The sequence below is a fragment of the Hemiscyllium ocellatum genome, chromosome 40 (genome assembly GCF_020745735.1).
Source record: "Hemiscyllium ocellatum isolate sHemOce1 chromosome 40, sHemOce1.pat.X.cur, whole genome shotgun sequence".
NCBI classification, from domain to species: domain Eukaryota; kingdom Metazoa; phylum Chordata; class Chondrichthyes; order Orectolobiformes; family Hemiscylliidae; genus Hemiscyllium; species Hemiscyllium ocellatum.
In genome coordinates, this window is record NC_083440.1 from 7,420,197 (window position 1) to 7,444,743 (window position 24,547).

The 24,547-nt window shown below is 55.8% G+C and overlaps 1 protein-coding gene across 4 annotated transcripts in view; it reads left to right on the forward strand.

Moving 5' to 3' along the window:
* The window catches only part of patl1 (PAT1 homolog 1, processing body mRNA decay factor), a 54,171-nt gene extending 29,908 nt beyond the window's left edge, over window positions 1–24,263 (forward strand). For 2 of the 4 annotated variants that reach the window (XM_060853414.1, XM_060853416.1), the window contains exons 8-19: window positions 2,107–2,282; window positions 6,218–6,313; window positions 10,537–10,717; window positions 13,656–13,788; window positions 14,655–14,752; window positions 15,548–15,607; window positions 17,189–17,340; window positions 17,502–17,661; window positions 18,476–18,619; window positions 20,580–20,671; window positions 23,131–23,280; window positions 24,139–24,263. In XM_060853414.1, coding sequence (XP_060709397.1) covers window positions 2,107–2,282; window positions 6,218–6,313; window positions 10,537–10,717; window positions 13,656–13,788; window positions 14,655–14,752; window positions 15,548–15,607; window positions 17,189–17,340; window positions 17,502–17,661; window positions 18,476–18,619; window positions 20,580–20,671; window positions 23,131–23,280; window positions 24,139–24,160 — 1,464 coding nt within the window. In that variant the 3' untranslated portion in view covers window positions 24,161–24,263. Of the gene's footprint in view, window positions 1–2,106; window positions 2,283–6,217; window positions 6,314–10,536; window positions 10,718–13,655; window positions 13,789–14,654; window positions 14,753–15,547; window positions 15,608–17,188; window positions 17,341–17,501; window positions 17,662–18,475; window positions 18,620–20,579; window positions 20,672–22,483; window positions 22,635–23,130; window positions 23,285–24,138 lie in introns of those variants that run through there. The other 2 variants (XM_060853415.1, XM_060853417.1) reach the window with 2 other exon arrangements.
* Window positions 24,264–24,547: the final 284 nt, after the last annotated feature.

Genomic DNA, 24,547 nt, shown 5'->3' on the forward strand with positions numbered 1-24,547 from the left:
AGTATGCAGTGCCCCTGCCTCCTGAGGTTTCCTGCAGATGGAAGTTGCCAAGTTTCGCCCCCCTCGGCGAGGAACAAGCTTTTGCCTTGCCCATCTTAAATGGGACACCCCTGGATTTGTCAAACTGTGCCTCTCGCTCCCGACCCCCTCAGTTCTCGTCACTGCACAAGGTTGGGGGAGGGGGGCGAGGGGCGATGATGTTTCTGGATCTGTTCGGTCACGGTCCCTCAGGATGTTATACTTCTGAGGACAATCGCTGCTTGTTCTTGTGACTGTGAATGGACGCAAGCCCAGAGTGTCTGGCCTTTTTTCTCCGAGACAGTGTTGTGGACCAGACCAAACCCTCTCAAAATGTGTTCCGAAGATCGCTCAATCACAACTTTTTCTTATCTTAAAGGGAAGTGTAAGGTGTTGCGTTCCAAACGCAACTTGATTGGTCAAATTTGAAGCGAAGCACACTTTTTTTTCACGCTGCGGTCAAAATACAGGCAGAATAAAAAAAGACTTGGCTTGCCCGTAACTCTATCGAAACACTCCACGAAATGGATATTGAAAGAGAATTTCCTATTCTGGAGGAGCATCACTTTACAAATAAGGAGCCACCCATTTAACACGGAGACAAAGAAATATCTTTTCTTCTGTCTTTGTCTCAAATGGGAGAGTGCGTTTGGAGTTCCATTCCCTCAAAAGGTAGCATAGGCAGAATCTTTCAATAATACGAAGGCAGAGATGGTTTCTCGATTACCAAGGGGATAAAAGATTGTCCCAAATGTCGAGTTGTGTTCAAAATCAGATAAAGCAGGATTGTATTGAATGGCAGAGCAGGCTCAAAGGGCCGAGTGGCCTCCTCTTGTCCCTTGTTGGCCCAGTTTCCCCCTCTCCAATCCATTGCAGTGAGTGACCGTGTCTCAGTACATCTGGAAGAGGGGAAAATGACTGATGTGCTTTGTTATTGTCACATGTACCAGACACGGTGCCAAGTTTTGTTTTGGACAAAGCAGATCGTACCGTACAAAGTAGCTGAGCGTAAAGCAACAGAGCAACAAAGACGGCTGCAGAGAAGGAGATCAACGTGAAGTTTAAAATTTGAGCGATCCATTCAAAAGTCTAATAACAGCGGGGGAGCAGCTGTTCTGGAACCTGTTGGTGGAAGCTTTGTATCTTCTGCCTGTCGGAAGAGGTTGAGAGAGACTCTGACTGGGGTGGGAGGGGGCTTTGATGTTGGCTGCCTTCCTGAAGCAATGAGCAGTGCAGATCGAGTTGACGGATGGAAGGTTGGCGTGTTATGCCCGAAACGTCGAATCTCCTGTTCCTTGGATGCTGCCTGACCTGCTGCGCTTTTCCAGCAACACATTTTCAGCTCTGATCTCCAGCATCTGCAGTCCTCACTTTCTCCCCGTGTTTACAGACTGGGCTGTTGTAGTTCCTTTTGGTCCTGGGCAGACCACTCGCTGTGCCAAGGTGTGAAGCATCGAACCAGAATGCTTGCTGTGGTGCATCTATATAACAAAAAATGGATGAGAGTCTGGAATGCTCGGAAAATTCTGGAATCGTCAGCACTGTCAAGCTGACTGGGTTGTGGGTTCCTTCTTTGGGACACCATCCTTTCTTAAATAGAGCTGTCACGTTTGCTGCTACCTGATCTGACAGGACCTTTTGCGAGTGGAGGGCATTCTGTGAAGTTTCATCGAAAGACGGTAGATGCAGAACCTTGAAATGTTTTCTCGGGCGGGGGGTGGATTCTTAATTGCCGTGGGAACGAAAGTTTACTGGTGGGGGGAGGGGGTGCAGGAAATCGGATCGGCAGCCATCTTTTTAAATAGCCCAACAGTCTCCAGAGGGAAAAGTAGCCCGTTCTTATCCCCTTCCTCAGAGTGCAGATGCTGGAAATCAGAAACAGGAACAGGAATTACTGCCCAGGTTCAGCTGGATCTGTCAGCACCCGTGGTGAGAAGTCAGTGACCCTTCCTCAACTGAGTAAGACCGGGCACGATTTTCAGGGTTAATGTTTGACGTTGTGTCTTGTTGACTTCCCCCTGCCCAGTGCAGACCTGACCCTCGGTGTCGGTCGCGATTGACCTCGTGCCTTGTTTATTCCCACCACAGCAAACAGGGAGGATGTCACCCAGCCACTTTGCCCGGGTCCCGGGGTTAATGGGCAGCCCGCTGACCGCAATGAACACCAATCTGCTGCAAAGCAGGATAGGACAGATGATGCCGCCCATCACTGGTTTCCAGCCCTATTTCAGCCCAGCAGCAACAGGACAGCTCCAGAACATCAGGTACCGTGGGCTTGGGGAATGGGAGGTGGGATTTTTTTCCGTGACGATCACACGAGGGCACCCCGTTTGTTCAGTGCCCAGCTGTGGAGGAATATTTAAAGGCTGCCCATTGATCACCTCGGCTCAGCCAACCTCAGCCCTCCACCAGCCGGCTTCCCGTTTCGCACGCTGTATCGTCTCAATTTGTTTCTGACTGACTGTTTGGGTCACACCTTGGTTCCAGTGCTCCAGCTCTCCGATCCCCTCTCTGCCGGACTCAGACTACTCCCTCTTCCATCTTTCTGCGCTCCTCCAGTTGTGGCCCCCTGTGCATTCCTCCCAAGTTAATCGCCCGACTAACTGTGGACTCAGGGCTAGCTCAGTTCCAGACTTCTTCCCCTCCCTGCACCATCCCCGCCACCCCATGCTCATCCTCCTACCCCGCACTATCACCCACCCCCGCGCGCTCTCTCAACCCTGCTATTTCTCTCTTGCCCCATAGTCACTCTGTCTCACCCACTTTCCAACTCACCTCCCCCCGCATGCTCTCTCTCTACCCCTGCACCTCTGTCTTATCCCTACTCTTTCTCACCCCCTCTCTCTTATCCCTGCTTTCTATCTCACCCCCCGGCTCTCTCGCTCACTCCTTTTTCTCTCTCTCTCTCTCTCTGATCCCCGCGTTGTCTCACACCCGCCCGTTCTCCCACGTGCTCTCTCACCCTGCCCCTTTCTCACCCTCATTCTCCCCATTTCTCAACCCCACTCTCCCCCCTTTCTCATCCCCTCTCCCCCCCCTTCTCAACACCCCCCTTTCCCAACGTCCCTCTCCCTCCATTCCCCGCTCCCCCTTTCTCACCCCCGCTCTCCCCCCATTCTCACTGTTCCTCTCCCCCGTTCTCACCCCTGCTTCCCCCCTTTCTCGACCCCCCCTTTCTCGACCCCCCCTTTCTCGACCCCCCCTTTCTCGACCCCCCCTTTCTCGACCCCCCCCTTTCTCGACCCCCCCCTTTCTCGACCCCCCCTTTCTCGACCCCCCCTTTCTCGACCCCCCCTTTCTCGACCCCCCCCTTCTCGACCCCCCCCTTCTCGACCCCCCCCTTCTCGACCCCCCCCCTTCTCGACCCCCCCCCTTCTCGACCCCCCCCCTTCTCGACCCCCCCCTTTCTCGACCCCCCCTTTCTCGACCCCCCCTTTCTCGACCCCCCCTTTCTCGACCCCCCCTTTCTCGACCCCCCCTTTCTCGACCCCCCCTTTCTCGACCCCCCCTTTCTCGACCCCCCCCTTTCTCGACCCCCCCTTTCTCGACCCCCCCTTTCTCGACACCCCCTTTCTCGACCCCCCCCTTTCTCGACCCCCCCTTTCTCGCCCCCCCTTTCTCGACACCCCCTTTCTCGACACCCCCTCTCTCCCCGCTTTCCTCTCCCCCCCTTCCCTCTCCCCCCCTTCCCTCTCCCCCCCTTCCCTTTCCCCCCCTTCCCTCTCCCCCTTCCCTCTCCCCCCCTTCCCTCTCCCCCCTTCCCTTCCCCCCCTTCCCTCTCCCCCCCCTTCCCTCTCCCCCCTTCCCTCTCCCCCATTCTCACCCCACTCTCCCACATTTCTCACCCCACTCTCCCCCATTCTCACCCCTGCTCTCTCTCCCTCCTTTCTCACCCGCGCTCTCCCCCTTTATTAGCCATCGCTTTTTCCCCCTTTTCTAGCCCCCGCTTTCCCCCCTTTTTCACACCCCAATCTCCTCCCTTTCTCACTCCCTCTCACCCACTTTCTCACCCCCGCTCTCCGTCCTTTTTCATTCCCCGCTGTTCCCCCTCTCCCTCTCTCTCTCTCCCCCTCAGTTGTCCCCGGTAAATAGGAGGCTCATTTAGTTCATAAGCGTCTGAGCCAAATACAGAGTGACAGAATTGCTCATGGTTCGGGTGAAGCTGAGAAAGAGTGAAGGCGAGCAACGTTAGTGGAGGTGGTGTACACGCCTTTTAAGCAGTGACCACACGGTCGGATGGATTACCAAAGAAGACAAAATGGCAGCTTGTTAGAAAGCAGCCGTCATGATGCAAGGCAGGAAAATCGAGCCAGATGACAAGTTCATGACTGTTTCCAGGATGGTTTTTCATTCTGGAGCCAATCAAAGAGCAAATTTTACTCAACGTGGTATTGTGCCATGTGAAAGGGCGAATTAATTAGCTCATTTGGCGTCACCCCTGTGTGTCACTAACCGTAAAATGTGTTGCGTTTGGATGGAGGAAGGGGGAATCCAAGACAAATATTGTAAACTTAATAAGGGGATAAGGAGACATGCTGGCAAACTAGATCAGTGGGATGGATTAATGGAGACTGAGCGACGGACATTTAAGGGAAGATTTCAGAATAGAATCCTTTCCAGTAAGACAGCGAGAGCAATTTCACCCACCATCTGTGTTGTGAGCTCATAAATGTTGAAGCAAATATCAAACACATTGAAGAGAGAATTCCAAAATTTTGACCCACCCAGCACAGGGTGCGGCCACGTATTTTTAAGTCAGGATGGTGAATTCAGGTCATGACATTCCCATGTCCTTTCTATCACCGAGGACAATACTTGGGAACCTCGGAGCTTGAGCCTGCAAGTTTCTCTCCAAGGCCCTCGCCACCCTGGCTGGGAATTTTGACTTCCCGCCGTGTTTATGGCCGTGTTGTAGCCCCGTTCCCAACGGAATGTTGGTCAGGCCTGTTTCAGAGGGCCCAAAGGAGTCCAGCTCGTGACAGTGAGACTGAATTCACGTGTAGGCCCATCCAGGGAAGAGTGGGAGGTTTCATTTCCCGAAGTCGACCAGATGTTTTTTTTTTAAACAACATTCATTCTTCGCTCCATGGTCACTGTTGAGGCCTTGTCCCAGAGCTGTGCTTTAGGCCTTTGGGCTACTAATGCAGGAAAATTACCTCAGCTGTCCTTTCACTGCAGGGATCTCCCACTTTTCAAAAGCTCACTTTGCGCCACTTGGCTTTTCTGAAAGACCGACATCAGTTTCTGTTTTCACTGAACGAACGAAATCCAAACAGTATTTTCGCTTGTACAAAGAAAGGGGAATTTTTTTCCCACATAAATTAAAGCTGCTTCACTTCATACCTTTTCGGCTTAAGAAAAGTTTCTGTGGAACGCTGTCCCTTCGGATAGCGGGGAAAGCCTGTGTCACTGTTTGTGCCTGTATTTTTGGGCCACTTTTACCATTCGTTCACGGGAATGTGAGCATCGCTGGCTAGCTCGGTTTTATTACCCAGAGAGCACATTGCCGTGGATCTGGTAGGCCAGACCAAGTAAGCACGACAGTCTCCTTCCCGAAAGGGCATGAGTGAACCAGACGGATTTTATTTTGAGTCGTCGACAGTGGTTTCCCGCTCGTGGGCTCGCATTCCGATCTGCTGGGGATGGGATTCGAACTCTCGCCTCCTTTCGGCCTCTGGCTGACGAGGTTCCAGCGATGATACCACGGCAGCTGGCCATGAAAACAGCTTGCCTCAACCTCACTGAGGGACAGGCAGTGCTGACTGACCCAACCAGTGCCATTCCCCATTCCCTGAGCCAGAGAGAAAGGTGCATTCCAGATGAGTGTGTGTCTGTAAATCCGTGCAGCTTCCAAGGTATGTATCCCGTCAGGTTTAAAAAAAAAATCCCACTTTCTCTCCAGGAGGAAGTATAAGAAACTTGCCCAGACATCATTATTACGGTTTTGCCCCAGCGAATCTCCCGGTGGAAAACTCATTTCCCTGTTTCTGGGAACTTCGAGCATCGCATTGTCTGCCGCGTTACGTCACTGACCAAACTTGAAACGTGTTTCCTTCGCTGGTTGGGAACACTCAGGGGCAGTGGGAACCTTCCTCAAAGTTCTCTCTCAACCGTGCATGCTTGTGAAATGTCTCTGTTTGGCCGCGATCAAGGATGTGTTCGCGAGTGACCGTTTCCTCGGCTCTCTTGACGTTTCCAGGTCTTCCCAGTCCATGTTCCGGGCGGACACCACCCACCTCCACCCCCAGCACCGACGTCTGCTCAACCAACGCCTGCAGCTGCAGAACTCCAGGAAGTAAGTGACTCTCGGAAGGAAGTGGCGGCTCAGTGGTTGGCACCACTGCCTTCTCAGCGCCTGGGAGCCGGGTTCGATCCCACCCTCGGGTGACTGTTGGTGTGGGGTTTGCGTGTTCTACCCGTGTCTGCGTGGGTTTCCTCCAGGTCCTCCAGCTTCCTTCCACAGTCCAAAGATGGGCAGGTTAGGCAAATTGGCCATGCTAAATTGTCCCATAGTGCCCAGGGATGTGCAGGTTAGGGTGGATTGGCCATGCTAAATTGTCCCATAGTGCCCAGGGATGTGCAGGTTAGGGCGGATTGGCCATGCTAAATTGTCCCATAGTGCCCAGGGATGTGCAGGTTAGGGCGGATTGGCCATGCTAAATTGTCCCATGGTGCCCAGGGATGTACAGGTTAGGATGGATTGGCCATGCTAAATTGTCCCATAATGCCCAGGGATGTACAGGTTAGGGTGGATTGGCCATGCTAAATTGTCCCATAGTGCCCAGGGATGTGCAGGTTAGGGTGGATTGGCCATGCTAAATTGTCCCATAGCGCCCAGGGATGTGCAGGTTAGGGTGGATTGGCCATGCTAAATTGTCCCATAGTGTTCAGGGATGTACAGGCTCGGTGAGTTAGTCATGGGAAATGCAGGGTTACAGCGTCGGGAGGTGGGTCTGAGTGGGATGTTTTTCGGAGGGTCACTGTTGACTCGATGGCCTGCTTCCGCACTGTGGCGATTCTATGATTCTTTCCCCCCCGGTTTCAGACTTCAGCAAAGGCGCGATAGGAAGTTACCGGAACAGCACCGGGTGGGGAGGGATTTCATATTCTCCGGTAGTCATCAGGACCAGAGTCTGAGTGGGATTTCGAATGCTTTGCCAGGGTGTGGGAAGGCGAAAGTGAGGACTGCAGATGCTTGAGTATCAGTTGAAAAGTGTGATGCTGAAAAAAACGCAACAGGTCAGGCAGCGCCTGAGGAGCAGGGGAGTCGACGTTTCACTCAGAAGCCCTTCATCAGGATGCGAGGAGGAGATTGACCACAATGGTGTGTGGCTCGAAGGATTTCAGTTCATGTGCAGCTCTTGGTGTGGTATGGCTTGTTTGTGACAGTGAGGATTAAAGGGCAGATTTGTCTGATGCATTAAAATTCAAGAAGAGTTTTGATCAAGTCATGAGAACTTGTTTCCTATCGGGCAGAGGATTGGAAACTGGACCTCACAGGTTTCAGCGTTCTGGGTCTAGATTTGCCCTGTTAGAAGGAAGTTCAAAGGGCTTGCTCAGGGATGTTCGAACGAACCCTTGCAAGGTGAAAAGAGCAAGGGGTGATGAGGTCAGAAACTTAGTCCCTCTCCCTCGAGCACGCTGGGTCCCATCCAGCCACAGACAGAAGGGCTGAGTATGTTTGTACGTATTTCCACGTATGGAGTCAGATATTACGAGGGGGCATAGCTTTAAATGAAGGGGTGGTAGATATAGGACAGACATTAGGGGTAGATTCTTTACTCAGCGAGTCGTGAGTTCATGGAATGCCCTGCCAGTAACAGTGGTGGACTCTCCCTCTTTATGGGCATTTAAACGGGCTTTAGATAGGCACATGGAGGGTAGTGGGCTAGTGTAGGTTAGGTGGGCTTGGATCGGCGCAACATCGAGGGCCGAAGGGCCTGTACTGCGCTGTATTTTTCTATGTTCTGTGATCAGAAAACAGGCATGTTGACTTGAATGACGTAAGGATTTGTTGAGATTTCTCTGAGTGCACTTTGAGGGAAGTGTGTGGCGCTAAACACGACCCTATCGAACTCCACACTGTCCCTGCCTTGGGGGTGTGTGATGACATAGTGTAGGAGGAGCTTGGCTGTCTCTCTCATCCCATACTGGACCTGTCTTGGGAGTGTGTGATTACAGAGTGGAGAGGTAGCATGGCTCTCTATCTCATCCCCCATTGACCCTGCTTCAGGGTGGTTTGATTATATGGTGTAGAGAGAGCAGGGCTCTCTGCCTCACCCCATGCTAGAACTCTCTTGGGTGTTTGATGCACTAGCTGGGATTTTACCCCCCACCTTGAACCACAAACCCATCCTTGGGGATAATGTACTAGCTATTGAGACATTAAGGCAAGGCCCCTCACTGCTATCGATAGGGACCGACTTGGACCCTACCATCCCTCACTTATGAGCAATGCTGAAGTTTGCACTCTGCAAACCGGATAAACCGGTCTTCCGGCAACTTTGTTCCCGATCAGTGAGAGCGTTGCTGGATTGTTGCCTCTGTAGGATTTGTTGCCCCTGGAGTGGTCATATCATTGGTCCGAAGCACCAAGGGGACATGGGAATGCAGAACTAGCTGCAAGTCCACTCAATTCACTGAATACGGAGGAACCTCGATTATCTGAATTTCGGATTATCTCGACAAGATTGCAAAGACCCCACACTTAGCTAAACTGTGTTATTCGGCATTTGATTGTCCGAAGAAACTATTTCCCGCAGCGTCGTTCAGATAATCAAGGTTCCTCGGTATGGTGTCATCCCAGACATCAAGTTCACAATCCGCAGAGCGATTGTTTCACCGCTGTCTGCCTCGCGCACACTTTGCACCTTATGCTTTTTTCTCGGTGTCTGTCTCTCGCTCTCTGCCTCTCGCTCTATCTCTCTCTGCCTCTCGCTCTATCTCTCTCTGCCTCTCGCTCTATCTCTCTCTGCCTCTCGCTCTATCTCTCTCTGCCTCTCGCTCTATCTCTCTCTGCCTCTCGCTCTATCGCTCTCTGCCTCTCGCTCTATCTCTCTCTGCCTCTCGCTCTATCTCTCTGTGCCTCTCACTCTCTCTGTGCCTCTCGCTCTCTTTCTCTCTGCCTCTCGCTCTATCTCTCTCTGCCTCTCGTTCTCTCCCCCTCGCTCCCCCTCGCTCCCCCTCGCTCCCCCTCGCTCCCCCTCGCTCCCCCTCGCTCCCCCTCGCTCCCCCTCGCTCCCCCTCGCTCCCCCTCTCTCCCCCTCTCTCCCCCTCTCTCCCCCTCTCTCCCCCTCTCTCCCCCTCTCTCCCCCTCTCTCCCCCTCGCTCCCTCTCTCCCCCTCGCTCCCTCTCTCCCCCTCGCTCCCCCTCGCTCCCCCTCGCTCCCCCTCGCTCCCCCTCGCTCCCCCTCTCTCCCCCTCGCTCCCCCTCGCTCCCCCTCGCTCCCCCTCGCTCCCCCTCGCTCCCCCTCGCTCCCCCTCGCGCCCCCTCTCGCCCCCTCTCGCCCCCTCTCGCCCCCTCGCTCCCCCTCGCGCCCCCTCTCGCCCCCTCGCCCTCTCCCTGCCCCTCGCCCTCTCCCTGCCCCTCGCCCTCTCCCTGCCCCTCGCCCTCTCCCTGCCCCTCGCCCTCTCCCTGCCCCTCGCCCTCTCCCTGCCCCTCGCCCTCTCCCTGCCCCTCGCCCTCTCCCTGCCCCTCGCCCTCTCCCTGCCCCTCGCCCTCTCCCTGCCCCTCGCCCTCTCCCTGCCCCTCGCCCTCTCCCTGCCCCTCGCCCTCTCCCTGCCCCTCGCCCTCTCCCTGCCCCTCGCCCTCTCCCTGCCCCTCGCCCTCTCCCTGCCCCTCGCCCTCTCCCTGCCCCTCGCCCTCTCCCTGCCCCTCGCCCTCTCCCTGCCCCTCGCCCTCTCCCTGCCCCTCGCCCTCTCCCTGCCCCTCGCCCTCTCCCTGCCCCTCGCCCTCTCCCTGCCCCTCGCCCTCTCCCTGCCCCTCGCCCTCTCCCTGCCCCTCGCCCTCTCCCTGCCCCTCGCCCTCTCCCTGCCCCTCGCCCTCTCCCTGCCCCTCGCCCTCTCCCTGCCCCTCGCCCTCTCCCTGCCCCTCGCCCTCTCCCTGCCCCTCGCCCTGCCCCTCGCCCTCTCCCTGCCCCTCGCCCTCTCCCTGCCCCTCGCCCTCTCCCTGCCCCTCGCCCTCTCCCTGCCCCTCGCCCTCTCCCTGCCCCTCGCCCTCTCCCTGCCTCTCTCTCTCCCTGCCTCTCCCTCCCTCTCTCTCTCCCTCCCTCTCTCTCTCCCTCCCTCTCTCTCTCCCTCCCTCTCTCTCTCCCTCCCTCTCTCTCTCCCTCCCTCTCTCTCTCCCTCTCGCTCCCTCTGCCTCTCGCTCCCTCTGCCTCTCGCTCCCTCTGCCTCTCGCTCCCTCTGCCTCTCGCTCCCTCTGCCTCTCGCTCCCTCTGCCTCTCGCTCTCTCTCTCTCTCTCTCGCGCTCTCTCGCTCTCGCTCTCTCTCTGTCTCTCACTCTCTCGTACTCTCTCAGTCAACACAGAGGTCAGAATGGTTCTGGAGGAGACAGGCACAGCAGGGGCAGCTATCACGAGCAGGCGAAGAAGGACCCCTACAGCAACCTGATGACCCAGCGTGAGAAGGAATGGGTCAGCAAGATCCAAATGATGCAGCTGCAGAGCGCTGACCCCTACCTGGACGATTACTACTATCAGGTACGGAGGGTGTGGGCTCTCATTGGCACTTGGGTGGGGGGGGGGAAATGCCAGCTCAGGGCCAGGTTAACTTCTTAAGGAACATCAATGCTGAGAGTACTGTGCTCAGTTCTGGCCGCCACATTACAGGAAGGATGTGGCAGCTTTGGAGAGGGCGTAGAAGCAGTTTAGCAGGGTGCTGCCTGGATCGGAGGCTAAGAGCTACGAGGAGAGGTGAGGAAATCTCGTGTTGCTTTCTCTGGAGCGGCGGAGGCTGAGGGGGACTTGACAGAAAATTATGTAAAATTATGAGATTCATAGACAAGGATTGACAGTCAAGAGTCTTGTTACCAGTGTGGAGATGTCAAATACTTTGGGGCAGACCTTTAAGGTGAGGGGGGGGGGGGAGCGGAATGCAAGGGAGGCGTGAGGGGCAAGTTTGTTTTACACAGAGTGTGGTCGGGATCGAGAACAGTCTGCCAGAGGTGGTGGTGGAGTCAGATATGATCGGCACATTTAAGGGCCTTTTAGATGAGCACCTGAATATGCAAAGGATGGATGGGTATGGACCAAAGGCGTGCAGAAGGGATTGGTTTAGTTTGGTATCATATTCGGCGCAATATTGTGTGTCATGCAACCTGTTCCTGTGCTGGACTGTTCTATGTTCTATGGTTCTGTCACCATTCGGAGGAGGCTGGAGTTGGGGAGAGACCAAAGTTGCAGTCCATAAATACACACAGTCATGAGAAATCAATCCAGCACTGACTTGAGGGTAAACCGGGGCGATGTTCTGCCCCTGGATACAAGAAGAGAAAGTGCTGGGAAACCTCAGCAGCTCTGGCAGCATCTGTAAGGAGAGAGAAGAGCTGACGTTCCGAGTCGAACTGACCCTTTGTCAAAGCTAAACTAAAGGGAGAAATTGAGAGGTATTTATATGAGGCTAAGAGAAGGTGAATCATGGCTCCAGATGCAAAGGTAGCAATAGAGAGGTGACAGTGACAGTGCATAGAGAGATTATAGGGAGATTAGGAGCTGTGAATGACCAAGGCTGAAGCCAGTGCTATGTGACAGAATATGTGAGGGATGGTGGGGGTGGGGAATGGGTGAAGCTGGCCCTGCATAGTGCTCGGCACAGCTATACAAGGATCGGGGGGTTAAATTCGTGAGGAATGATGAGGCCTTCACACTCTCGAATATAGATGGTGAAGGGCTGATTCATTCGCGGTCTTCAGGATGTAAACTGGGAAAGACAGGGTGGATAAAGACAAAGTATTTTTGGTTGTTACCTGGGGTTGGAGGGTTTGAGCTACAGGGAGAGGATGAATGGGCTGGGGCTGTTTTCCCTGGAGTGTCAGAGGCTGAGGACTGACCTTATAGAGGTTTATGAAATCATGAGGGACATGGATAGGATAAATAGGCAAGGGCTGGGGGAGTCCAAAACTAGAGGGCATAGGTTGAGGGTGAGAGGGGAAAGAGCAACGTTTTCACACACAAGGTGGTGTGTGTATGGAATGAACTGCCAGAGGAAGTGGTGGAGGCGAGTACAATTGCAACGTTTAAAATACATTTCAGCGGGCATGTGGACAGGAAAGGTTAGAAGGGGTAAGGGCCAGATGCTGGCAAATGGGAGTTGATGAATTTAGGTGATTGGTTGGCATGGATGAGTTGGACCGAAGGGCCTGTTTTTGTGCTGTATGACTCTGCCACTTGGTTGAAGATTCGAGGTGTCGGGGGTTTGGTCGAATAGCGAGGCCATTCAGAAGAGATGTGAGAAAGCACTTAGACAAGTGAAATCTAGGAGAGGTTCAGAATTCTGTTCTTCAGAACAGCAGTCGATGCAAATTGTGTTGTTACGTTTAAATCTGTGTTTATTATTAAGCTAACATATCAAGGTATCTGCGCCCAAGTTGGGCCATGGATCAGCCATGATCTTACTGAATGGTGGAGCAGGCTTGAGGGGCTGAAAGGCTTCCTCTTACAACATAGGGTAAACCCCTCTCTCCCACCCGCTTAATTTAAACCAACAACACAGAAAAGATTTACCCCATGCAGTCATCTGTGAACATTCGAAAAACGCCGGGAGCTACTTAAAGTAAAAATTAACAACTTTGTTTCTTAAAGTATAGCTAAGTATAATTAACTAACAACTATTTACAGCTCCTTCCTCGAATCTAGCTTTTACTTTTCCTTCTGTGATACTCGACCGATAAAACCTCAGCGTAAGATTTAGCAAAAATTCAAATTTCAAAACCAGGCAGCTGTCGAATCCTCTCTTTGTGTCTTCCTCTGTAGATTTGCTCTCAAGGTCCAAATCGATGTTTTTTTCCTCTCTCTGTGCAAACTCCTTCTGTGGACAGGTACTTCCCAGAGAGTTGTGCCTGGCAGCCTACATCTGTTGGTCTTTTGGCAGTTCTCTCTCAACTGTTCAGTTTTCCCCAGCTGTATACCCCGAAAGCATTGGATTGTGTCATTTGCTTTTAACATGTGCTCAATTCAAAGCTGATTGGAGTTTGCATTTTTTTTGGGGGGTTGGGGTATAATTGAAAGGCATTTGGATGGTTATATGAATAGGAAGAGTTTGGAGGGATATAGGCTGGGTGCTGACAGGTGGGAATAGATAGGGTTGGGATATCTGGTCGGCATGGGCGGGTTGGACCGAAGGGTCTGTTTCCATGCTGTACTGACTAGTTTGAATTTGTTTTTGTCTCCAGGCAACCAGCTACTCTAGCTGCTGTGCCAAAAGGTAACCTTGTCTCTTGTTCCAAACACTTGTCACCAGGTAGTTCTGCTAGCTTTAAAGGTACAGCACCCCTCCTCCTGTTGCGATGTTGTTGCTGTTATAAGCCGTGACTGAGACTGGCTTTGTGTTCCAGGTTTGTATTTCTCACCAGCTGTGGCTTGGTCCCCACTGCCTTCTGTGCTGACCTCTTGCCCCCGGCATTGCTCTCTCCTGCTGTAGAACTACTTTGAGAGGCTGGAGAAGAAGCAGGCAGCCCTGGACCTGAACAACGAGGGGCCCCGCAAGGAGAAGAAGGAGCGCATGAAGCTGATCACGCCACAGGTCGCCAAATTGGAGCACATCTACCGGCCAGGTAAATCGACCGTTCCGAGCTCAGTTTGCCGGGACGACGCAAGGACCCCACCCCCGCACTCTTTCAATTGTGGCACTTTTAGCACCCCCCGGCTGTAACACTCAGAAAGCACCCCAGAGCGGAGAGGCCACCCCCTCTGCCAACTCCCCACCAAGACCCATCCAGAGTGCTGCCAGCACCAGCCTCAAGGAATGATGGGAAAGGTCACCCCCAAGTTAGGTCAATCGCTTTGGATTTGCCTCGCGCCTTTCAGCCTCGGAGTGGCAGATCGGTGACGCTTCATCTGGGAATTCTAGAAGTTCAGAACCCAGGAAGCCAAGGGGAACGGCCCCTGAAGGGAGAAGGGAGGCAATTGGAGATAGGGAGGGCGGTAGGAGGTGACAGATAGGGAGGGATGTAGGGGCTGGAGAAGGTGACAGATTTGGAGGGGTGGAGGAGCTGGAGGAGGTGACAGAGACAGGGAGGGCTGTAATGGCTGTTTCCTTGGGGATTTGGCCTCTGGATTTGGAGAGAGTCCTCACAGGGTGAGCACTTGTGTGGAATGATAATTTCACCATTAAAGAGCTGCAATTGACAAAACCTTGAGCTGCCTGACTGGGGTGTGTCAGTCAATGGCTGGCACCCAGCCCTTCACCCTGATGTCATCCCCATCTTGCCGGCATTCCTTCACTGTCCCTGGGTGCGAATCCTGAAACTCCTTGCCCCAGAAGCATGTGGTTAGCCACAGGACTCTCTCTTAGTCGGGGAGGGCAGGTTGCCTCTCGGCACCGCCAGGGCGGTGTGAGCCGGGGAACGGACAGCTCGCCCCATCTGTGCCACCCCCTGCCAGCTGCCGCCGCCGCTAACGGCCCTCTCATTGGTTACAGTGCAGTTTGAGGGCTCCCTGGGGAAACTCACCGTGTCCAGTGTGAACAACCCTCGCAAGATGATCGACGCCGTGGTGACGCCGCGCTCGGACGACGACGTGAGTTGGCTTACCGTCTTGCTCTCTCCATCCCTGACCCACGGTTCCACGCCCCGTTCGTCCGTGGAGCCCAAGCTCCAACTTCCCACCCATCAGGCGGCATTATCCGTGAGGGGGCCACGCGTTGAGAGTGACGCTGTGAAAGCTCATCAAACCATTCGAGGACGCGTGTTTGCATTCTGCTGGCGATCCGGGTTCGTAAGCAGGGTCTAAGGGCGCCACCCTGCAGGCTGGGCGGGGGGCACATTATATCTGGAGCCCTCCCACCGATGGCGCTGCTTGAGGGTGTTGTTGGGGCCAGGCGCGTCAGTGGTCATCTTGAAATCTCCCTCGCGAGTACACGATGCGAGGGACAGGGGCTAGGCCTCAAGGGTAGGAGTTTTATTTGAAGAGTGCCCTTGCATTGTCCCGAGGGTCACTGGCCTCTCAGAAACCACCCAGCTAGCAGCGTCACGCTGGGAAGGATCGGTCGGGAGGGTGGGTGCAGCAGAAGATCTTCCCTCGAGGCCGGGTGAGAGGGGACAGTGTTGAAAATTTGCAGCTCTCCCCTCCCCAGCAGCTTGCCTCTTCTGTGCATTGTTGGGGAGGGGGGAAGAGGGGGGGAGCAGGTCCATTCAGAGACTGCCCTCGCACAGACATCGTCCAGGCTGGAGGAGGGAGCGAGGTTTGCAGTTGGCTCGCCCTGTGAGACCTGCGTTGTACGATAGAGTTAGGAAGTGAGAGCTGGGGGGGGCTGCAAACGATGCATTTCATTTCTCTGACCCTTCTCCCCGTCTCAACACCTCACCCTTTTAGGAGACAAAAGAGAAGCAAGTCAGAGATAAGAGGCGGCAGACCCTCTTCACCATCGAACGGGTAAGTGCTCTCCCACCCAGTGGGCATCTGGGTTGGGTGAGCCTTCGGGACTGGCATCAAATGCCACGCGCGCCAATGTCAGTATTTGATGCCTCCCACCGTGTCTCTGGCTCCCTCCCTCGCCCCCCCCGTCCATATTACTGATATCTTGACTGATGTTCATCCACCTGCTGCCTCCCTGTCCCTCGACTGTGGGATCTCTTCTCATGGGGAAATCCAGCTCTCTCACCTTGTCCATCAGTGACCCCCCCCCCCACCTCTCCTGCTCGGTCAATCCCTCAAGCACCGTGTGTGAGCGGCATTCCATTCACCAGCTTCTCGCCTACTCCGTCACACCCCCATCCGCTTCCCAAGCTGTTCCGGGCACAGCGCGTAGCACTGATGATCCATCCTGATGGATCCTGGAGTAGGCCTAGCTTAGCCCCTGTGACATGATATCTCTCTCTCTCTGCCTCCTCTCTGTCACCTCTCTCTCTGTCACCTCTCTCTCTGTCACCTCTCTCTCTGTCACCTCTCTCTCTGTCACCTCTCTCTCTGTCACCTCTCTCTCTGTCACCTCTCTCTCTGTCACCTCTCTCTCTGTCACCTCTCTCTCTGTCACCTCTCTCTCTGTCACCTCTCTCTCTGTCACCTCTCTCTCTGTCACCTCTCTCTCTGTCACCTCTCTCTCTGTCACCTCTCTCTCTGTCACCTCTCTCTCTGTCTTCCCTCTCTCTGTCTTCCCTCTCTCTGTCTTCCCTCTCTCTGTCTTCCCTCTCTCTGTCTTCCCTCTCTCTGTCTTCCCTCTCTCTGTCTTCCCTCTCTCTGTCTTCCCTCTCTCTGTCTTCCCTCTCTCTGTCACCCCTCTCTCTGTCTTCCCTCTCTCTGTCTTCCCTCTCTCTGTCTTCCCTCTCTCTGTCTTCCCTCTCTCTGTCTTCCCTCTCTCTGTCTTCCCTCTCTCTGTCTTCCCTCTCTCTGTCTTCCCTCTCTCTGTCTTCCCTCTCTCTGTCACCTGGCTCTCTGTCACCTGGCTCTCTGTCACCTGGCGCTCTGTCACCTGGCGCTCTGTCACCTGGCGCTCTGTCACCTGGCGCTCTGTCACCTCGCGCTCTCTCTCTCTCTCCCTCTCTGTCTCCCTCTCTCTCTGTCCGTCTGCCTCTCTCTCTCTGTCTGTCTCTCTGTCTCTCGCCGTCCGTCTCCCCCCTCGCCGTCCGTCTCCCCCCTCGCCGTCCGTCTCCCCCCTCGCCGTCCATCTCCCCCCTCGCCGTCCGTCCCCCCCTCGCCGTCCGTCCCCCCCTCGCCGTCCGTCCCCCCCCCTCGCCGTCTGTCCCCCCCTCGCCATCTGTCCCCCCCCCTCGCCGTCTGTCCCCCCCCTTCGCCGTCCGTCCCCCCCCCTCGCTGTCTGTCCCCCCCTCGCTGTCTGCCCGCCCCCTCCCTCGCTGTCTGCCCGCCCCTCGCTGTCTGCCCGCCCCCTCCCTCGCTGTCTGCCCGCCCTACTCCCTCGCTGTCTCTCTCTCTCTCCTCTCCTCTGTCTCCTGTCTCCCCTCTCCTCTCTCTCTCTCCCTGTGTCTCCCTGCTTTGGTCCGGCCTCTCTCCCTTCAGACGTACAGCTTGGTGCTGGAGGTGCAGGACTTGGAGAAGAAGTTCCTCCAGGTGAGTGAGGAGGAGCGACCTGCCGTGCTGGAGCACCGTAAGGCCAAGATCGCGCTGATGTACGAGAACCTGCGAGGGAAGCAGCTTCCCAGCTCTGACAGGTGGGCCTGGGCCTGTGTCTGCGCGAGAGCGTGGGCGGGGGGGTTCGCTGAGGAGGGATGGGGGCGGCTGGGAAGGCGCTGAATCGGTTGAGGCATTGTGAAGGGGGGTGTTGTCGTTTATAGCCCTGCTGTAACCTGCTCCCTGTGGCTCCCCCACGCAGAGTCAGCGACGACCATTTTGTGCAGGTCATGTGCATCCGTAAGGGCAAGCGGCTGGCTGCCAAGGTCCTCCTGTTCCTGAGCACGGAGCAGGCTGCTAACGTGGTGTTGGCCACTGCCCGCAACCTCCCGTACCTGGTCAAGAAGGACAGCCAGGATGAGGTGAGTGACCGCCCCCTGGGGGATGGCAGGGGAGGGTGCGGCTGTCCAGAGGTGAGGTCAGCAGTCTGTCGTGTCCGATGGTGCTCCACCTCGGGACGGCGGTGTGGTGAGGGGTCAAAGGTCAGCCTGAGGAGTGTTCCCCTTGGTGTGGGGGTGGGGAGGGAAACGAGACGTGACATATATTCAGCAGAGATTAAAAGATCGGATTTGCGAGGCGTCGCATGAGTTCCGACGCTGCAAGGGTGGTCCCGTGGATCGAGAGCCAAGGGCTGACCGTTAAGAGGGCCCGGGCTTGGCCGCTGAGGCCGGCGATGAGGAGAAATGGCTTCGTCGGTGACTCCGTGCCTCCGAGAAGGGTTGAGGCCAGGAAGGTTGTCCACTTTCGCGCTGGAGATGGACCTGTGACGTGGGGGGGGGGGGGCGAAAGGACGATGCTGGATGACCGTATCGAACAGGAGGGAGAGGACGGAATGGCCTCTGTGTTCCATGTTAAGGTTAATGTCAAGTCAGCCTCTGAGTGCAGTGTGCTATCACCAACCCAACACCACCCACTTAACCTCGCATTTCCCCCCCCCCCCAAGTTGTGTTTCACTTTAAGCAAAGAGGGCTTGCAATGGATTCCACGCCCAAGGCCCTGGGATCAGGCTGGGGGTGGGACGGAGGTGGGTGTGGCGGGTTAGAGAGAGCGGGTTGGGTGGGGAGGTTGGGGGTTTGGATCTCAGCGACGTGTGCCTGAGGGAGGCTTTGTGCTGCCTGCCCTCCCATCCCCCCCCCCCCCCCGGCCTGTCAAGCTGCTGCCTTGCTTTGCCTCCAGGTGCTGCCCTGTCTGACTGAGGCCTGCTCCGTCCTGGTCAGCCGGCTCCCGTCCAGCGCCCTGACCGAGCTGCTCCAGCAGCTGACCGGCTCCACTCCGTCCGGACAACCCGGGAACCACTTCCCCACCATCCTGCAGAACAAGGTACCGGCACCGGGCACGGGGTGAGGAGGGGCGGTGCCAGGCGGCTGTGGGGCTGCGTGGGTATACCTGGCACTGATCGGAAAGGGATTGGGGGGAGGGAGGAGGAGGAGGGAGGGGTAAACAGACACAAGAACGGGGAACGGGCAAAATCTGACAGGCTGGAGCGGGGGTGTAAGGCATAGGGAGGGGGTGACGGAGATAGGGAGGGGGTGTAGGGGCTGGAGTCAGTGACAGATCGACACGGGTGTAGGGGCTGGAGGGGGTTACAGCGATAGGGAGGGGGTGTAGGGACTGGAGGGGGTTACAGAGATAGGGAGGGGGTGTAGGAGCTGGAGGGGGTTACAGAGATACGGAGGGAGTGCAGGGTCTGGAGGGGGTTACAGAGATAGGGAATGAGTGTAGGGACTGGAGGGGGTTACAGAGATAGCGAGGGAGTGCAGGATCTGGAGGGGGTTACAAAGATAGGGAGGGGGTGTAGGAGCTGGAGGGGGTTGCAGAGATAGGGAGAGGGTGTAGGGGCTGGAGGGGGTTACAGCGATAGGGAGGGGGTGTAGGGGCTGGAGGGGGTTACAGAGATAGGGAGGGGGTGTAGGGGCTGGAGGGGGTTACAGAGATAGGGAGGGGGTGTAGGGGCTGGAGGGGGTTACAGTGATAGGGAGGGGGTGTAGGGGCTGGAGGGGGTTACAGAGATAGGGAGGGGGTGTAGGGGCTGGAGGGGGTTACAGAGATAGGGAGGGGGTGTAGGGGCTGGAGGGGGTTACAGAGATAGGGAGGGGATGTAGGGGCTGGAGGGGGTTGCAGAGATAGGGAGGGGATGTAGGAGCTGGAGGGGGTTGCAGAGATAGGGAGAGGGTGTAGGGGCTGGACAGGGTGATGGAGATAGGGAGGGTGGTGTAGGGGCCGTAGGCAGTGAGAGATAGGGAGAGAGTGAAGGGGCTGGAGCCAGGGGCGACAGAGTAAGAGTTCAATATGTGAGGGAGGGTCTGCCCTGTCGCGAGCTCAGTACGTGAGGGAGGGTCTGCCCCGTCGGGGGGTCAGTACGTGAGGGAGGGTCTGCCCTGTCGCGAGCTCAGTACGTGAGGGAGGGTCTGCCCCGTCAGGGGGTCAGTACGTGAGGGAGGGTCTGCCCCATCAGGGGGTCAGTACGTGAGGGAGGGTCTGCCCCATCGGGGGGTCAGTACGTGAGGGAGGGTCTGCCCCATCAGGGGGTCAGTACGTGAGGGAGGGTCTGCCCCATCAGGGGGTCAGTACGTGAGGGAGGGTCTGCCCTGTCAGGGGGTCAGTGTTAAAGGGAGCTCTCTGTCGGCGGGCTGTGAATTCCACGTGACTGAAGCAGCGGGAGGATCTGCTGTGTCAGAGGGACGGGCATATGCCACGTTTGGGGACAGGTGTCGGGGCGTTATTGGCAGTGCCGTGGCCTGTGTTGGTCATTCAGCCTCCCTGTAACCCCGGTTTGTGGTCAGGACGGCCTGCGCTGCTTTAAATCTTCTGGTTAAGTGGCAGGCCGTCAGTTCCTGCAGTGGTAACGTTGAAGGATTCCATCGACTGTTTAGTTTTGTTCATCCGCAGGGCATGGGCGTCACTGGCTGGCCCAGCCATTATTGCCCATCCCTAATTGCCCCAGAGAGCAGTTAAGAGCCCACCACATTGCTGTGGGTCTGGAGTCACGTGAAGGCCAGACCAGATACTGACGGCAGCTTCCCACCCGAAAGGGCCTGGTGGGACTTTGTAGCAAAGGTTATCATGAGACTCTTAATCTCACAATTTATTTGTTTTAAAGTTGAATTTAAATTGCGCTGTGGGCCGTGGTGGGACCCGAATCTGGGTCCTCAGCTCTTGGCCCCGGGGTCTCTGAGTGAACAGCCCGGTGAGAGTCCCGCCTGCCCGTCGCTCGCTGAGGTGCTCACACTGCCTGGACGTGACCGCAGGCTGTCTGAACGGTTGTGAATTGTTTTGGCAGTTCGGCCTGACCTTGTTCTACATGATCCTGAGCCAAGGAGAGAGGCTGCAGAGCTCAGAGGCATCGAGCGAACTCATGCAGGACAACCGGTGGTGAGTAGGTTGGACTTCATTGCCTGCCCCGCAGCCAGCCCCCAGGTTCGGTTCCCGTCCCAGACTGCGCTACTGTCTCGGCGTGCCGGGGTTGGCTGGGAGCTCTCACCCATCTTCCTTGAGTGCCGTGTCCCGGCTCTTAAATTCATGCCACGGAACGCGATGCCAAGGGGAGAATACCATGTGTGCTCGAGATTTGGAGGTGCCGGCGTTGGGCTGGGCAAAGTCAAAAATCCCACAACACCAGGTTAGAACCCAACAGGTTTATTTGGAAGCACTAGCTTTCGGAGCGCTGCTCCTTAATCAGGTAGTGTATCCATATGTACCTGTTGGATTATAACCTGGTGTTGTATATACTAGAGCAATAGTTGATCTTGTGTCAAAATCGACCCTCTATCTTTGGCCAAATGACCTGGAATTTCCCAGACATCTCGTGTAAAACTCGACCCTCGTTCTTCACAGATAACAGACGCACGTTTATGAGTCAGCACGGCTGCCATGTTGCGCTCCACGATTCCAGTCTGCCGGTTCTTCCCTCCTGCTCCCAGTCCGCGAACTGTTGTCTTCTGCTCAGGGTTTTCAGAGTTACCACAATTTATTTTCGTTGTTATCCATTTAGAGATGAGTTAGGCTTCTGCCAATGACACGGTACGAATTTTGACGGGCACCAATTTCAGCCCCTCAAAAAATAGTTGACCCCACGAGTTTAACCGTGAAAAGTAGTCATGAAAATTCAACTCTTCCTCGAGTGTATGTATGGCATGCAGATCTGCTTCTGGGAAAAGCAGACACAAATCCTCGAATCATCCAGGGTCTAAATAAAGAGGCAGAACTAAAAGCACTCAGTCTGACTACGGGCAGCACTGTGAGAAGGTGAATTGATGGCTGTGCGAGATATACAAGAGGAACCTCGATTATCCAAACAACACAGGCCAGGCAGGGAGCGTTTCGTTCCGTGAGTCAAATGCCGGATGACATAGTTTAGCCAAGCATCAGGACCTTGTTCGGATAATCCGAAATCCGGATGACCGAATGCCGGATAATCCAAGGCCGTCCATTAAACAGCTATGATGCATTTGTCACAGTGGACATGTGGCTCCAGGGTAACCAAGCCAGGAATTGGAATATTATGGAAATGGTACAGTGGACAGTAAAGGAGGTTATCTGGAAATGCCGTGAGATCGCGGTCAACTGGGCCAGTGGGCTCAGGAAGGGCAGTTGGAGTTGAATTTGGATAGATGCAAGGTGGGTCAAACCAGGGCAGGGTTTATGCAGTCAACACGAGGGCCTCAAGAAGTATATATAGAACACAGAGATCGAAAGGTATGGGTTTATAGCTACTTGGACGTGCTGTCGCAGGCAGGTAGGGTGGCGAAGGAGGCTTCCGGCATACTTGCTTTCATCAGTCAGAGTGTTGAGATGGGGACGTCGTGTCACGGCTGCCCGAGACATTGATCAGGCCACATTTGGAGCCCTGCATAGCATCCTGTTCACCCTGCTGTAGGATGGCTGTTATTAAACTGGAAAGAGCGCAGGAAAGATTTACAGGTTATGCAAACCTTGATCCGAAACCCTTGGGGCCAGCTGTTCTTCGGGAGTTCAGAATAAATGACGTTTTCACAGTGGAATTTAAAAAATAATTTCCTCACAGCAGGCGCACGGATAAATAGTCCGAGCATTGAGACACAATTGACAGCTGCCAGTGCTGGGCCACGCCGTCACGTCACATCTGAGTGACGTGGTTCGAGTGAGTGTGGTGGTGGGTCACCTGTTTGCACTCCTTGAAAAGAATTCAGACTTTGGATATTTCAGATAAAGAAATGTGTACCTGTACGAGGGTGCGAGCTGGACTGGACGGTTGGTGTTAGAAGAAGACGCTGGATAGTCTGGGGCTCTGTTCCCTGAAGCACAGGAGACTCTGAGGGGGTGACCCTGTTGTTAGAGGTCTATGAAATCGTGCAAGGTAAGGTAGGTAGCGGACAGCTTCTCCCTGGCTGAGGGGAGTCCGAAACCAGAGGGCATAGGTTCGAGGTGAGAGGGGAGGGGCAGAAAAGGGTTGAGAGGGACAGTTGTTTCACGCAGAGGGTGGTGAGTGTCTGGAGCGGCCTACTCGAGGTAATGATGGAGGTCGGAACAATGTTGTCATGGAAGAAAGGTTTAGACACATGGATGGGATAGGTACCGAAGGATATGGGGGGTCAAGATCAGAGTGGTGACCAAACGCAGACAGGTCGGGCTAGTTTAGTTGCGAAAACTGGATAGCATGGGCAAGTTGGGCCGAAGGGGCCTGTTGCCATGCTGTAATCCTCTCTGACTGTGGGAAGGAGAGAGTGGCAGTGAGGTAAAGGGAACTGGTAGTGGCCTGAGCCAGGCTGTGGGTCGTGTTTGAATTGGGAGGCGGGTGGTGGACTTGTTTGAATGACCCCCCCCGCCTTTAATGCGCTGTCCTTCCTGTCCAGGACAGAACTGGTGTTTGCCGTGATCCGGGTGCTGCTGAAGGTGCCGCAGGTCTCTCTGGCCAAGCCGTCGTTTGTGCCCACGAACCTCCTGACGCTGTTCTCCCACTACGTCGACCGGCCGACGCTGAGCCTGCTGGAGTCGAAGTTACAGTGAGTACCAGCCGAGGGAGAGCTGGAGCGCCGGGAAGCCAGGAGGAAGCTGCTTTTCACACCACCCCCCACCTCGGGGTGTTCCAAATCTCTCCACGGCAAACGTTGCTGGACCAACGGGATGTGAGGGCAGGCAGTTCGCCCCCTGCCTGCCCATTGGTTGGAGCGATGGCCGATTGGCGTCCCCCTTGCCCATTACAACCCAGTCCCCACGTCCCTCGATTCCCTTTGGTGGCATCGTCTGCTCGTGTTTCCAGGCAAGCTCCAGTCTCTCCGGGACAGTGGGGGGGTGGGGGGGCACTCTCGGAGACAGTCTCGGACAAGACTGATCACAACGCGCTCCGAGGTCGGGACAGACGCTCCGCTCCTTCTTTCCGGGAAGGAGATCGGACGTGTGACTGCGGACCCCGAGTGGCTGACCTCTCCACGCTGTGCATAACGGCCGAGCGAGCCACTTGGATCCGGGGACAGCTGCTGGGGGGGTGGGGAGGGGGGAGGGCGCCAACAGTGGGCACAGCTGGAGGTGCCCAGGTCGCATTGACGGGACACTGGCAAATGAAGCCTACCCGCCCCCAACCCGATAAGTGCCAAGCACCCAGACCCAAACATCCCATCGGGCCCACTCCCGGCCGGCTGGGGGTCCACATGCCCCCCCCCTCAGGGACTGTGAATCGCCAAAACAAAACTTCTCCGTCCTCCTGCCCTCCTCACCACCTCGCGCCCCCAGCTAGTTTGTGTTCTGAAGACATGAGGCCGGCCTTGATCAGTGCCACTGACATCCTTTCTCTTCTGTCTGTCTCTCTGTCTCTCCCCCCCACCCCCCCAACACTCCCTCCTTCCCCTCCCCCCTCATGGCAGGTTGTCCGGAAAACCGCGGTAGAAAAGGGAGGGGGAGGACGCCGTGGAGTCGACGCCAATCAACCAGCCGGCGGCCAATTGCCATCCCTGGGTGGGCAGAGGGGCAGAGGTCACCGGTGACTGCCAAAGGGGTGGGTGGGTGGGGGCGGGAGTCGGGCAAGAGCTGGCGAGTGGCTTCTCATCCAGAACTTTCTAGCTTCATTGTTCTGTTCTGAGGCCCCGGGTGGGTGGGGAGGGGATTGTGGGAGGGGGGGGAGGGGCGCAGAGAAGCAGTTACTTTGAGTCCCCCACCCCAACCCCACCCATCCCGGGCGGGTGTCCGCGTGCAGAGACCCGTGCGGGATTTCCCTGTGCCGTGCCCTTGCACCCTCTGTCCCCCAGGTTACCCCCATTTCCCAATGAATTGGCA